General features: G+C 39.9%; 1 protein-coding gene across 5 annotated transcripts in view; it reads left to right on the top strand.

Moving 5' to 3' along the window:
- Positions 1–15,704, top strand: part of LOC131032364 (uncharacterized) — an 88,904-nt gene that overhangs the window by 55,778 nt on the left and 17,422 nt on the right. The window contains exon 6 of one of the 5 annotated variants that reach the window (XM_059210041.1): positions 10,817–10,893. The exons of the other annotated variants lie outside the window; for them this stretch is intronic. Coding sequence (XP_059066024.1) covers positions 10,817–10,858 — 42 coding nt within the window. The 3' untranslated portion in view covers positions 10,859–10,893. Of the gene's footprint in view, positions 1–10,816; positions 10,894–15,704 lie in introns of those variants that run through there. 5 annotated transcript variants of the gene reach the window in all.

The following is a 15,704-nucleotide window of genomic DNA, read 5'->3' as shown; positions in this document are numbered from 1 at the left end:
TAACTTTTGGTAGGTGGGTGATCCTTGTAATGTCCACTAGTTTGGCCTCAGTGAGTGGGAAGGAGATAATTAATTAATAAGTTATCCGAATTGACAATTGTTTTTTGATTGTAAGAAGATTGTGGATATGGGGTCCACTCTCGTATATAAGATTATTAAAAGCGAAAATCGCATCAGCCCTCTAATAGGGGTGCATTCAAAGGTTATTGTTGCTACTCACAGTAACAAAATCTTAGCTAAGCTAGAGGCAAGTGGAAATGCTTGCAAATACACATGAAGCTATTTAAGTTTCAGAATTATTCCCTTTCTTGAAAGATCGTAATATCATTTGATGGGAAGGTTTATTTTTCTTCCTCTAAAATTTGTCCTGTTAATGTTATAGTGACAGGAGATATATTTCTCTCAAATTTAAAACAATAAATGGTAAATGAATAAATATCAAGGCAAGTTGGCCTTGTTATAAATAATAATTTTATTCTTTTATTTTCTAAAAGAGGCCGACTCAAATAAAAGGTCACGTTGCTTTGTATATATACAAGGTGATGATCATTCATACAATCAATTCGCACTTCAAAAGGAGTTCGTACATGTTAGAGTTATCTTGTATAAGCTAATAATTATTTATTTAATTATTAGTCTATTATACTCTACGCTTAAGCTAAACTTAGGCATTTAATAATATTGTAGGTATTTAATAATTATTAAATACACATTATCCCTTTAGGGTTTCTTTAGGGTTGGTAATATCCTTTTATAAGGATTGTGTTGTACTTTTTATTTGATTCGCTCTTTGAATGATAATCTTCTTCTTCAGAGCCATTATTACTTTTTGCTTCCATTCTTCTCTTGTGACAGGTATTTTGCTTGCAGGTGTTCTTGAGATCTCTGAAGTTGTATTTCTCAATTTCTTCATGGTATCAGAGCTTACATCTGCTGCTACTTGTTCTTGATTTTTTTGAAGATTTTTTGGAGGAGGGTTTCAAGCTTTTTTAGAAGATTTTTTGGAGGAGGGTTTCAAGCATTTTTAGAGATTTTTTATTTGGATTTGGGGTGCTTCTTTGTTTCTAGGCATTCTGGGCTCAAATGGACCTCACCGTTGAGCTCAGATTACTCCAAAACTCCCATTTTCATATAAAATAAGTCCAATTTGGACAACTTTGGCTCTGACAATTTTTTTTTTTTTGATTTTTGCCCTTATTGGGCATGTTTTTCGAGAAAAAATAAAAAATAAAATATTTTGGGCAGTTTAATGGCTTGCCTAGGCCGACACAGTCATCGCGATGGCCTTGGAGCCACTGGCGATCTCCAAGACTGCCATGGGAGTCCTTGGCGGTTACTGCTGGGGTTTGCAAACATCGACGGTCTTTAAACCACCAGCCATTGCTCGCCCTCTAGCCGCCTCCCAGCCGCCGCTCGCCGCTCTTCGGCCTGTGCTCCCGCCTGCCATCCACGGCGACTGCCAGCCGCCGCTAGTTGCTACTGGCCGCCCTGCTGCCGCCGACCACCATCATGTTGCCACCGCCCTGCTAAGCCGCCTCTCGGCCGCCCTGCTCCACTGGCTCCAGCCCACCTCCCGGCCGTCTTGCTCCGCCGGTCCTCGCCTCCCAGCCATCGGCCGCCTCTCGGCCACCGCCGTCACCCAGGCCTCTGCCCGCCTCTTGGCCACCGCTGTCGCCCACTGCCGCCTCCCGGGCCCTGTCGCTTTTCCGGATGTCGGCATATTGTTTCCTACGAGTATTTTTTTTTGGCAATCGACATCTTTGTCCGGCAAGCGAAATTTTTTTGGCAGGGCACTTTTCAGGCAACGAATTTTTTTTTCGACGGAGGGACATTTTTTTCTTTGCTGGCCCCTGAGACCCTCTTTGTACCCTAAAAGGGTTTTTTTTCTTTTGGGCATACGATATCGTTTTTGGGCAAACGAGATATAGTTGGAAAGTTGGTTTTGTCTACTTTCTAGATTTGTGGGTTTCATCACTTGATTTTTTTGCTGGTACATTCTATAGCCATTTGAAGTCAGAGGTGTTGTTTTCAGTCCCGAGCTCATAACCTTTCGCTAGTTTCTCTATTTTTTGCGATTCCAGCGGCTTTGGGACGGTGTTTCAGAGCTCTTCACAGCCATCCATGCACTTTTTCTAGATTTTACTCCAGGTAAATTTTATTCAGTTTTTTTGTGTTTTCACACTCTGGTGAATTACTTGGACATTTGAGCTCCTGGAAACTTCTCGTTTGAGTGGAATGACTTGTTGTTGGCTGTTCTTCATGTATTTCCAGGCTTTTGTCTTTTTTGAGCATTGTATACATCATTTTGTAAGCATTTTTGTTTTTGCAAACGCATTGAGATAAAGTGCCACTATGCCTTGCATGCTTGGGATCTTGCACATCTTGTGCCTTATTGTACTCGCACTCCATTAAAGTGCCATGGGGGGGTTTGATGTTTGCCTTGTTTGCCATCTACCTTTGTCACGTGAGTGTTCCTTCCACGACATTAGCCTCATGATGTGTGTCAAGTGAGTGTTCCTTCAACGACACTTGCCTTTATATGTGTTTGTACTTTTTGCTGCACTCTTGCTGTTCTTGGTTCTTTGTCATGTAGTTTTTCTTGGCATTCAGTTTCAATGTACCTGTCACCTCTCCCTTGTCAACATTAGGGGGGGTTTCTCCTGTTGGTTGTTGGTTCTAATGCTTCCTTGGTTCGTTGGAGTGAGCTATGTATTTAGTATTTGTTCCTATGTACTAGGCGGATGCAGTGGTTGGTTACCTATGCATTTCGGTGAGATGGATCATTTCCCATATGGACACTCTTTCATTCCTATTTTTGGAGGCAACCTTCCATCTTTGATTGATCAGCTCTTCAAACTTTGGTGTTTTTTGCCATCTGTATCTTCGAGTTTAGTTGTTTGCCTTTGTTTGCCATTTGATTCTAGTGTTATTTGAGGGCACTCATGCAGATTACAGTCTTCTCTACCTGATCATCTTCTATTTCAGTGGAGGTTCTTCAAATCGACAGTTATTTTTCAGCAGTGTTTGCAGGTTCTTCATGCTTCAGTGATTCTTCTGCTCTTCTTTTGTTCCTATCTTTTGGAACATTCTTGTTTGGAGGCTTCTTCAGTCCTTCACTTGTATTTCATCTCTTTTTGGAGTAGAGTTTTTTCCCATGAGGTTTTCTCTATTTCTCCGCTTTACAGAGATCTTTTGTACTTGGGTACCTCATTAGGCCTTGTTGTCGGGACCTAATTTTGCCTTCATCATGTAGTTGCATTTTTTGCTTCATGCATTTAGTTTTTTAGCTACTCCCTAAGTTCATCTTAAGGGGGGCTGTTAGAGTTATCTTGTATTAGCTAATAATTATTTATTTAATTATTAGTCTATTATACTCTACGCTTAAGCTAAACTTAGGCATTTAATAATATTGTAGGTACTTAATAATTATTCTAATTATTAAATACACATTATCCCTTTAGGGTTGCTAATATCCTCTTATAAGGATTGTATTGTACTTTTTATTTGATTCCCTCTCTGAATGATAATCTTCTTCTTCAGAGCCATTATTGCTTTTTGCCTCCATTCTTCTCTTGTGACAGGTATTGTTGCTTGCAGGTGTCTTTGGGATTTCTGAAGTTGTATTTCTCAACTTCTTCAGTACATTTGCGGCAGATAGCCATATTGTATCAAGTAGATCGATATCAATGAGAAATCATATTTGACTGAATATTTGCATCTAGGAGAGGTTCTATCTTTCATTGTATTAGATCGGCCTTGTGTTTGACCTAAGTTGTAAGCAGATTTCTGCTCCTTTTTCATTCAATATATAAGAGATATATTTTGGCTAGGTTTTTCTCCCTCAAGAAGGAGGGTTTTCCCAGGGTAATTGCTGTGTTTTGTTGCTCATCATTTGGTATTTCTTCTTATCTTCATTTCTGGTCTAAAATAACTAACATGGTATCAAAGCGGGTTTAAGCAAGATCAGATCAGATTTTTTTAAGCAATGAATTCTTCTCCTTATCTAGGGCAGTTTATTTAAGTATCGAAGATGGTGAACGGAGTCAAGGTTGAAGATAGGCTTGATGGTGCATCAAATTTCACCTCTTGGAAATTCAGTGTTCTTATTGCCTTAGAAGAAAATGATCTTCTAAATTTCGTGGAAAATGATGTGCCCGAGCCATTCAATGATGCTGAGAAAACTCAATGGAAGAAAAATGGCACAAAGGCTAGGAAGATCTTGATAGACTCCGTAAAAGATCATCTAGTGCCGATTATCTCCAAGATGAAGACAACCAAAGATATGTTTGAAACTCTACAAGGATTGTATGAGATCAACAATACCAGCAGAGCTCTTGCCTTGAGACAACAACTCCATCATATAAAAATGGCTAAAGGAGATTCAGTCATCTCCTTCTTCATGAAGATTGCTGAGTTGAGAGATCAGCTATGTGCCATTGGAGATATAGTTGAAGATAGAGACCTGGTTATGTTGGCATTGAATGGTCTTCCTCAATCTTGGGAGTCCTTTATCCAAAGCATTAGTGGAAGATCTAAGTTGCCCAAGTTTGATCGTCTTCGAGCTGATTGCATTCAAGAAGAATCCAGATTGGCAGCAAGAGGAAATGGGCTAAGCTCTTATAATGAAGAAAATCATTTCCTTGTTGCTCAAGCTTCCAGAAGGAAAGGAAGAGAAGGGAGAAAAGGCAATTTTAAGAGGATTAGAGACACAAAATCAGATTCTGTTCCTAAACCAAAGAAGAAGAAGGATCTCTCTCACATTCAATGTTTAGGTGTGACAAGTATGGTCATTATGCTCAAGATTGCATATCAAAACCAAAGCAACATGCTTCTACTGTTGATGTTGATGATGTGTCACCTCAAAAGGAATCTAGAGACAACTCAATGAGATTTCTATTCATCTCCGCTCTTTCAAGCAAATATTCCAATTGACAGTGGCACTTGGTTGATTGATAGTGGTGCTTCACGTCACATTACATGATATCGTGAGCATCTTTCGGACTTGGTAGAAAGAGAAACCAACTTGCAAGTGATAATCGGAGATGATGCTTGTTATTCCGTAAGAGGAGATGGGACCACCTCTCTTCATCTAGATTCTGGCATCCCACTTCATTTGAGTGATGTTTTTTTTGTACCAGGAATCAAAAGGAATCTTGTTTCCATTTCAGCATTGGAGGGCAAAGGGTACTGAGCTGCTTTTTCTAAAGGGAAAGTCCTTGTTTGGCCTAAGAACTCTAGTATCAAAACAACTCGTGTGATTGGTGTTTGTCAAGAGAGCCTATACAAACTTTCTATTCATCCAGTTCAGGCATTATTGCACAACTCTATCAGTTCGAGTGAGCTATGGCACATGAGACTTGCTCACTTACACTTCAAAGCTCTTCCATCCATGGAGAAGATGGTTATCGGGCTACCAAAGCTCAGTCTGGAGCACAGTGGCATTTGTAGAGGATGTGCGCTTGGTAAGAACATCGAGAGTCCCTTTCATAGTAGTGATAGTAGATCAAATGGCATTTTAGATCTTGATCATTCTGATTTATGTGGACCAATGTCTGTGGCATCTTTGAGTGGATTTTGGTATCATGTGATTTTCATTGATGATTATTCTTGGAAGACTTGGATTTACTTCTTGAAATCTAAGGAGTCTGAAGAAGTACTTGATAGATTCAAAGAATTCAAGGCTCAAGGCTCAAGTTGAAAACATGTCCGAGAAAAGAATTAAAGTTCTGAAATCAAACAATGGAGGAGAATACACATCTGGAGGATTTCGTAATTTCTGCATTGAGGCAGGGATCAAGAGAGAGTTGTGCGTTCTGTACAACACTCAACAAAATGGAGTTGCCGAAAGAAAGAATAGATCCATAGTTGAGGCAGCTAAAGCTATGATTCATCATCAAGATTTATAGACTTTCCTTTGGGCAAAAGCTTCCAAGACCGCCGTGTATGTTTAGAACCGAAGCCCTCATCGAATATTAGGAAACATGACTCCTAAAGAGGCCTTCATAGGTGTGAAACCTAAGGTTAGTCATTTAAGAATTTTTGGTCGTCCTATTTGTATTCATGTGCCTAAGGATAAAAGATCTAAACTAGAACCATTAGGCAAGAAAGGAATATTTGTGGGTTACAGTGAATCTTCACAGGCCTTCAGGATCTACATTCCAGGGCAGAAATAGATTGAGATCAGCAGGGATGTCTCTTTCGAAGAGGAAGTAGCCTTCAAAAGATCTAAGGGGTCTTACATGGAGATGGACAGTGAAGAGCAGGAGACTACTCAAGATATGGACATATCTCCTAATTATACTTCTGAGATGCAGAGGGAGTCTAATGAGCCAGTTGAGACTATTGATCTAGTTGATCCCATAGAACCAACTGATGGACCAAGAGACATTGCTATAGGTGGAAAGTGACCTCTATGGGCTAGACAAACTATGCATGAGGCAGAAAAGTATGCAGCTCCTTGAGGCACCTTTAGGGAAAGCAAGAGACAATAGAATTCTCAGGTTATGTGGCATTGATGAGTCACATCATTGATATTGAGCCTTCCAGTTTTGAAGAAGCCTCCAATCATTAGGTATGGAGAGATGCAATGACAGAAGAATATTAGTCCATCATCAAGAATGATGTTTGGGATGTTGTTCTGAGACCTGCAAGCATGCAGCTGATGGTAGCATTGAGAATTACAAGGCTAGATTTGTGGCAAGAGGAGTCTCTCAGAAGGAGGGAATAGATTATGAGGAGACATTTGCTCCTATTGCTCGATATACATCTATCATGACTATTATTGCTATTGCATCCGCCAAAGGGTGGAAGCTACATCAAATGGACGTAAAGACTGTATTTCTTAATGGTGTGATTGAATAAGTGTACATTGAGCAGCCAGACGGTTTTGTGATTCATGGGAAGGAGTCTCATGTATGCAGATTGAAGATGGCATTGTACGGCCTTAAGCAAGCACCTCGTGCATGGTATGAAAGGATTGATCGATATTTGTTGAGCTTGGGATTCTCCAAGAATGATGCAGATTCCAATCTCAAGATAGTTGATGGTGAGGTTTTGATATTGGTTCTTTATGTTGATATTTATTTCTCATTGGAGCAGAGTATCTCATTGTCAAATGCAAGAAAGATTTAGCCTCCGAGTTTGAGATGAAGGATCTTGGTTTTATGCATTACTTCTTGGGACTGGAAGTGTGGCAAAGACCCAATGAAATTATTTTAAGCCAAGGAAAATACACTAAAGACATCTTGAAAAAATTTGGGATGATGGATTGCAAGTCTATGTCTACTCCTATGGAGACAAATTTGAAGAAATTGAGTGAATCTGCAGCTGATTCAGATTTGCTAGATCCCACCACGTACATACAATTGATTGGATCGTTGATGTACTAGACCAAACATTTGTTATGCGGTGAGTGCTCTCAGCCAATTCATGTGTGAGCCAAGACAAATACATCCAGTTGTAGCAAAGCATATCTTGAGATACTTGCGTGGCATAGTGGGATATGGCTTGAGATATACTTCCTATGAAGATTTAAAGTTACAAGGCTATTTTGATTCTGATTGGGCCAGGAGTGTAACTAATAGGAAGAGCACCTTTAGATGCTGCTTCAGATTGGGATCTGCCATGATTTCGTGGTGTAGCAGGAAGTAGACTTTTGTGGCACTTAGCACCGCTGAGGCCGAATATATTGCAGCTTGTGTAGCAACTCGAGAAGCAGCGTGGCTTCGAAAGCTCCTTGTGGGATTGTTTGGGCAATCATTGGAGCTGACTATGATTCATTGTGATAATCAAAGCTATGTGAAGCTCTTAGTAAATCCAGTGTTTCATGATAGGAAAAAGCATGTGGAGATCAAGTATCATTACATCAGAGATATGGCGCTAAGGAAAGCAATTCAACTCAAGTACATTTGCATTGATGATTAGACTGCTGATATTCTCACCAAGCCTATTTCTAGAGTGAAGTTTTGTTGTGACGTTTTCACACATCACCCCATTGCAAATGGGGACCCCTGCTTTTTGCTTTTTAGGGTTTGTTTTCTAGGTCTTTTAAGGTTTTGTCTGTTAGCCTTTAGCTTTCGAGTGTCGCCAAGGGGTCACCTGGATAGCAGGTTCTGCTTGACTTAGGTCAGGTTGGTGAGTGATGAAGTCCTGATCCTGAAATTTGGCTAAGTCTGGAATGTCCTGATCCTGGAATTTGACTAAGTCTGGAAACTGAAAAACCTCAAAAAACTAGATTTTGCAATATAACTCCTGGAGGTCTGAAACCACTCTCAAACATCCTGAAAGTATATATGGAATATAACTTATACTTAAATGTTATATTCCATAAAATTATCCTGTCGGAGAGTTCAAAAAAGTCAAATTTCGCTCCTGACCCTTGCTGAGGATCCAAAGCGAATTTCGCTCCTGACCCTCTCAGGAGGTCCAAAGCGAATCTCGCTCCTGACCCTTCCTGAGGGTCCAGGGCGAAAATCAATCTAGGACTCATTCCTTGCCTTATTTGACCAAAGTTTGATTTGCAAAGCATTTTGTTTGGACTTTGAGATTGATTGGAAACTTTAAAGAAAATGATGAATTTTGGCCAAGATTAGGAATTTCGCTCCTGACCTTTGTTGAGGGTCCAGGGCGAAAATCTTATTTAAGTTTATTTTAGCACTAATTTTTGCTAACTTGGTTTGTGCAGGGTCTCCCAGAGAGAAGATTAGACATCACTTGATGCAAATTGAAGGTTGGAAAGCATTAAAGATGATGAATTTTGGGCAACAAATCAAAATCGCTCCTGACCCTCTCTGAGGGCCCAGGGTGAATTTCTTGTGGACACACTATTTTATCCTTTGTTGGACATGAAAACCTATTCATAACACAAAACAAGGTGAAGTCTTCCCTAGCAAAGAAGTTTCAAAGAAAAGGGTGAAGCATTTTGATCTAAATGACCAAAATCGTTCCTGGCCTTCACTGAAGGTCCAGAGCGAAAATTTCAAAGGCACAATTTTCTTGCAAGGACAAAGCGATTTTATGATTGAAATGAATGAGGAAGGGTGTGTTTTGTCCGTTGAAGATAATTTGGAGGGCTAACAAAAGATGGATAAGCTTGAATTTGCAAAATCGCTCCTGACCCTTACTAAGGGCCCAGGGCGAAAAACCTAATATCCAACCTTTTTCTCCAAAATTGAGCAAAGCTAAGCCTAGGCGCAAGTTAGAAACGGTGTTTGAAATGCCTTGAAGTGGAATTGAGATGCTGAGAGTGCAAATTTTGATGACAATAGGGAAAATCGCTCTTGACCCTCTCCAAGGGTCCAAGGCGAAATTTCCAAGAGTTCTCACTTCCCTTGTATTTCAAGATGGTATTTTGTTTCCAAGACTCAAAAGGGAGTGAAGAATGATATTCTACGCCTTGAGGGTAATTTGAAGTTGAAGTGATCAAGAATTTGTCCAAAAAGACTCAAAATCGCTCCTGACCCTCACTGAAGGCCCAGGGCGAAATTTGCAAAACCAATAGCTTCCCTTCAAGATTGCGCTAAGGCAAGGTTGTGCTAAGGTGGAAAGGTCCTCCAAAATGTGATGAACAAGGATTTACCTCCAAAACTTGATGATCCTAGCCTAAATTGCAAAAGTCGCTCCTGACCCTCATTGGAGGCCCAGAGCGAAAATCTTTGAAGCCCCCATTTTGCATTGCAAAAGCAAATCAAGCATGCATAGAACGAGTGAAGGAGATCATTGCTTACCCCACAAGGAGAATTGACAATTAAAAGATGAAGGATTAAGAGCAAAATTGAAAAATCGCTCCTGACCCTCTCTGAGGGTCTAGGGCGAAAAAGTCCTAATAGCACTCTCCTCCTAGAGATCAAATGAAATCAAACTCAAAACTCCAGTTAAAAATGCCATTTAAGTGCCTAGATGAAGTTTTGGACGAAAAAAGGAGGTATGCAAGGACTAGATTGAAAAATCGCTCCTGACCCTCACCAAGGGTCTAGGGCGAAATTGGTGATATCCTTCATTTTTACATTATTTGAGCGTGATATTCTTAAAAAATTCACCAAATTCACTCACTTCGAAGCCTTTGGAAAGGCTAAATCAAATTCGCATTAAATTAAAGGCATTTTAATTTAATAAATTAATTTTGTACCTTGAAATAATCAAAATAAACATCTTAGAGGTATTAAAATTAATTTAAATAAATTAAAAATTTACAAGTTGAGCGCACAAGGCATTATTTTGTCTTTATTTATCAAGTCGGCCTTCTTCTTAGTGTTTTTTTAATTTTATTTTAAGGCTTATTTGCTAGGTTGGCCTCATGGTTGAAGAAGGTGAGCGCTCTATATAATAGGAGGGCATTGTTTCAAGTTCCAATCATTCATTCATCCCTTCTAAAGTGCAAAATTGAGGAGCAATTTGAGGAGCGAAATCCAGAAGTTTGAAGGTAAATTTCTAGATTTTGGAGAAGCTAGTGGAAGCTAAAGCTCTTTTGAAGGCTAAAGGGGGCGTACTTCATCCAAGGGAGGACTATAAATCTTGCCCAACAAAATCCGGCCTTCTTCTTTCATTTTTCAAGGTTTTGTACTTAAGTACTCAAGGGAAGGTATGAAGAATTACCTTTTTGAAGATCTCATTCAAGACTTATTGTGATCCCATTGCAATTTTGTAAAATCTAAGTCTTGAAAATCCAATTCCCATTCATGATTAATTTGAAAATGTATAATTCTTGATTTATCATGACTTTTTTCAAGTTAATATCTTAAGTTTTACCTTTGAAAGGTCTTAAATTTCATGCTTTGAGGTTTGATGCTCAAAAGGCTAACTTTAATATTTTGTGTAGGCATCAAATGGAGATCCCGGAGTTGGAAAATCATCAGGATAAGGGCGACCTCTTCCAGTCCAGTATTCCAAGGTGAGGTACATCATCATCCTGCAAATCAAGGACACAAGAAGTCAGAGCAAAGGGTTCGTTGAAGAAGCAGATAATTCCAGAAGAGTTAATTAAAGCTAACTTCTCAACATTACCAAATTGAGTATCAACCAAGTGTCAAATGAGGTGGTATCCCAGTCATCACTCCTCCAGTCGGATTGATCCACCTCAGCATGTCCAGATTCAATGTACCTAACTCATGGGAGATGGCACAAACTTCGATGTACCTACCTGTTGTGACCATTTCACACATCGCCCCATTAAAATGGGGACCCCCTCTTTTTGCCTTTGTTTTGCCTGTTCTTCTCTCTGCTTTTAGGGTTTTTTTTTGAGTAAGTGAATGAGTTGTCTGGACTAGGGTTAAGCCTTAGGGGTTTCTTTTGGGTATTTTCAAGCCGAGTCCAGTCAAATTTTTGAAGGTTATTATGTATCCTCCCGAGGGTTGGGATTGAGATGGTGGGTTCATATGTCTCAGGTTAGGTTAAGTCAGGATCCTGTTTGGGGTAAATTCGAATTCTTTTGTCTAAGTGCTAGCATCCTGGGGATGGAATTGTACATTTTGTCTGGGTAAATTTTGACCAAATTTTAGAAGCAAGATAACTGATCCTGGCCTTGAAGATGGCCTAACCCTGCATGATGAAGTGATTTGAAGATTTAAATTGTGGATATTTTAACTTAAAAAGATGAAATCGCTCCTGTCCCTCTCCCAGGGACCAAGGCGAAAATGATATTTGGTGCATTTTGGTCACTGACTTGTTTTAATTGTTTTGTGCAGGGTCGCCAGGGGATATAATTGGACGTAAATTGAAGATTTTGAAGATTTTGAAGACTCGAAAATGATAAATTTTGAAGGTTTAAGGTGAATCCGCTCCTGTCCTCTACTGAAGGACCAAGGCAAAATGGTTTACTTAGGTCATTCTTGACCTTGGTTGATCAAATTGAAGCGCCAAGGATACAATGATGGATGAAATCAACATGATAGAACACCCAGACTTAGTCAAAAGCAATGAAAGGTTGAACTTTTTGTCTAGCAAGATGAATTCGCTCCTGTCCCTCACCAAGGGACCAGAGCGATTTTCTTTGTATACACCTTTTTGGACCTTTTCAGGATTTGGGCTCTTGTTCGTAGCTTGTAAAAGATGATATCTTCCCCAGCAAAGGAAATTTGAGATGAAAAATGAAAAGATTTGGCCTTGAGGACAAAAGGCACTCCTGTCCCTCACTGAAGAACCGGAGCTTGAATTCCAAATTTGCATTATCCTTGCAAGATTTAAGTAATTTCGCGATTTGAAGAGGTCAAGAGAAGTATGTTTTATTCGTTGAATATAACTTGAGTGGCCTACAAAGGAGAGAATCAACCCAAGTTGCAATAGGTGCTCCTGTCCCTCTCCAAGGGACCAGAGCGATTTTCTCACAAGACAAACTTCTGGCAAAGGAAAAGCAAAGTTTTAAGTTTAAGATGAATGAAGGAAGGCATAATCAATCCATTGAAGATAATTTTGAAAGTTAGCAAAGCATAAGTGTGCTCATAATTGCCAAGGCGCTCCTGTCCCTCACCCAGGGACCAGGGCGAAAAACACATTATCAAGTCTTCCTCTCCAAATTTGGACGAATCCAGGCCAAGGCACAAGATTGGAATGATATTTAAAGTGCTTCAAGGAAGAATGAAGTTGCAAAGACCACGAAATTCGATGAAAAATGGCTTGGGCGCTCCTGTCCCTCACCAGGGGACCAGAGCGAAATCTTCAAATTTGCCTGATAGCCTAACATTTTGGGATGCTACTTTCGTTTCCTAGACTCAAGATGGAATAAGGAATGATGTTTTACGCCTTGAAGGTAATTAGATATTGATGTGGTTAAGAATTTGTGCTATGGACTAAAAATCGCTCCTGTCCTTCACTGGAGGACCAGGGCGATTTCTATAAAATCAACCATTTTCCTCCAAAGCCAACGCAAGACAAGGTGATACAAGATGAGAAATGTCTTTCGAAAGATGATGGACGAAGAATTGACCCAAGAATCAACGATCCTAGGCTCAAATGTAAAAATCGCTCCTGTCCTTCACTGGAGGACCAGGGCGAAAATCCTTGGAAGAGCTCATTTTGTCTTGAGAAAGCGAGTTGAACATGCATAGAGTGAACAAAAAAGATCATTGTTTGCCTCCAAACTTGAATTGGCGTTTTGAAAGACAAAGACCAAGGACAAAAGACAAAAATCGCTCCTGTCCCTCTCCCAGGGACCAGGGTGAAAGTGCTTTAAAGCAAGCTCCTTCCAAAGATCACATGGATTAAACTCAAAATTCCAAACGAAAATGCCATTTTGGACGCCAAAGGTGAGGTTTTGAACGTAAAAACGAGAAATGCAAGGTCTAAAGTGCATGATCGCTCCTGTCCCTCTCCAAGGGACCAGAGCGATGTTATTGATGTCCATTATTTTCCCATGCTTGAGCACTTACTTCAAACAACTTGCATTAAATGCCAAATTCGCTAAAACCTTGAAATATTTTAATTAAATTGGCATTTAATAAGGGTGCGTTGATATTTAATAATTAATTTAAGCCTTAGAAAATCGTTTTTTATTATTATTAAGGCCTTTTGAAATTAATTATTATTAATTTAAAATAAAAGATAGAGCGCTTGGGGTATCATTTTAATACTTTTTATAAAGTCGGCCTCTTCTTTTATTAAATTTTTGTTTATTTTTGGTCTATTTTCACCAAGTCGGCCTATACGGAGTGAGGTGGTGAGCGCCTATATAATGGGGGTGTGTTGAACCATTTTAATCAATCATTCAATCATTTATTCAAGTGCGATTTGGAGAAGCAAGGAGGAGTGCGAAATCTGGTCTAAGTTGGAGCGAACTTTGTTAGAGGCTAGAGGTGGAGCGAATTTTCCTCAAGGCGTTGAAGACGAAAGGTGGTGGAGTTGATGCACGTGAGGACTAAAGAGGAGGCACATTTTGCTAAAAGACTTCGACCCACATTTTGCCTAGCGAACTTGCCTAATTTTGCATCATTTCTTAGATTTAGTTCTCAAGTGGAGGTATGGTGAGATCTTCCTAGTTTAATGTTGAAATTTTGAATTTTGAATTTCAAATTGCATAGTTATATTTAGGAAATGATAATTCAAAGATTTATCATGAAGTTTCCTAGATTTAAAACTTAAAATCTAGTCTATATTTCTACGTTGCAAAGTAGATTACTCATTATGAAATGTTATGTAGGTATCAAGATGGCGACCCCAAAGGCAGGAGCATCCACTAGTCGTCCGGCTCTCATGAAGGAAGATCAAAGGAATGAAGAATTGGAGACCAAGATCGTGTCAAAATGGAGCAACATTGGAGATACCAACTTGGGAAACTTCAGTGTGAAGAAGTTTCGAGAGGTCCCTTACATTGGAAAGCCATCACCTGTCGCAAGGAGAATAATTGAAAGTGGCATTATCAAGGCGGTCGGTTTCCCTCCAGCAGTCCAGTGCCATGAGCTGATGATCGAGTGCGCCCGCCATTATAACCCACAATCAAGATCAATCGTGTCCAAGGAAGGAAACACTTTGGCTTACCTTTCAGAAGAGGCTATTAGTGAAGCTCTCCATTTACCAGAACATAAAGATATGATCTACAAAAGCTTGGAAGGAGCCAGGTCCATGTACGAAGATGATCCAGACACTTGCTTGAGCATCATCAATAAGAATTGGTTACTCAAAAGTCGTCCTCGCCTGAGCAAGATTCCCAACACACCACATAGGATCGACTTCCAGGAGGAGTACAGAGATTTGATAACTTTACTCAATCGAGTTACAGGGGCTCCTCAAGCCTTCTATTTTGAGAAGTGGATGTTCTACTTCATCCAAGTGATAGTTCAAGGAAAAGGAACAATTCATTGGGCTAGAATTATTAGCCATTGCTTGGACGTGCAGTTAAGAAGACTGAAGGCTACCAAATCCTTCCACATGAGCTCGTACATCATATATGCCTTGATCAGGAGTTTTGAGTATGCAGGATTACCTCACAGAGGAATGATCGGAAGAGGGCCCGAAGAAGTCAGAGTTTGTGATTCTTATGTCCATTTGCATCATCCACCTGGAAGTGACTACAAGTTAGTCAATGATACCTTCACGATGAACATCACCAGGACATTGCAAGGTGGGATTCACAATCGGCTATCTCAAGATGCGCAGGAGCTTGTGAAGAGGTATGGTGCTTGGTTTATCCAATTCCAGAAGTTTACATATATTAGAGTTCATGGGTGTCCTTCACCTCCATATATGTTGCCAAGATATCCGACAGACAGGATAGTGTTACTTGAGGTGACTAGGCAGTTGGCAGCTTATGCAAAGGCTTTCAGACACAGGCATGGAAATGGAATTCCTGTGCCTATCATACTAGGGAATTCAGTTGAGGTATGTCCTAATGCTCTAGCCATGGATGATGCAGAGAAAGAGTTGGCCTTATATTCATTTTCATTCTTTGCCTTGAGAGAGAATTTTGATCCTTATGGATATATAGAAGAAACAGTTGGTAGAAAGTACAAGCACGAATTTCAGATAGAGGACTTTTTGATGAATCTCTCAGATGATTTAGAAGTGAAAAGAAAGATGCATTCCAGGTTACCTTTGGATTTCATCAGGAAATGCAAAGTTTACAGAGTGGCTGATCAAGCTCAGGACAGTGGCAGACATCTCCAATCATCTTATGACCGAGAAGACAAAGTAGTGAAGATAGATTGGAATGAACCTGAGGTTTTTGACTTAAAAGCTTTGATGGCTCCAGTTTTGTCTTGTACTCGTAGATGGGTTGA

Source organism: Cryptomeria japonica, chromosome 8, assembly GCF_030272615.1.
Source record: "Cryptomeria japonica chromosome 8, Sugi_1.0, whole genome shotgun sequence".
Taxonomy (NCBI): Eukaryota; Viridiplantae; Streptophyta; class Pinopsida; order Cupressales; family Cupressaceae; genus Cryptomeria; species Cryptomeria japonica.
Note: the sequence above shows the minus strand (reverse complement) of the source record. Positions and strands in the feature narration are given on the sequence as shown.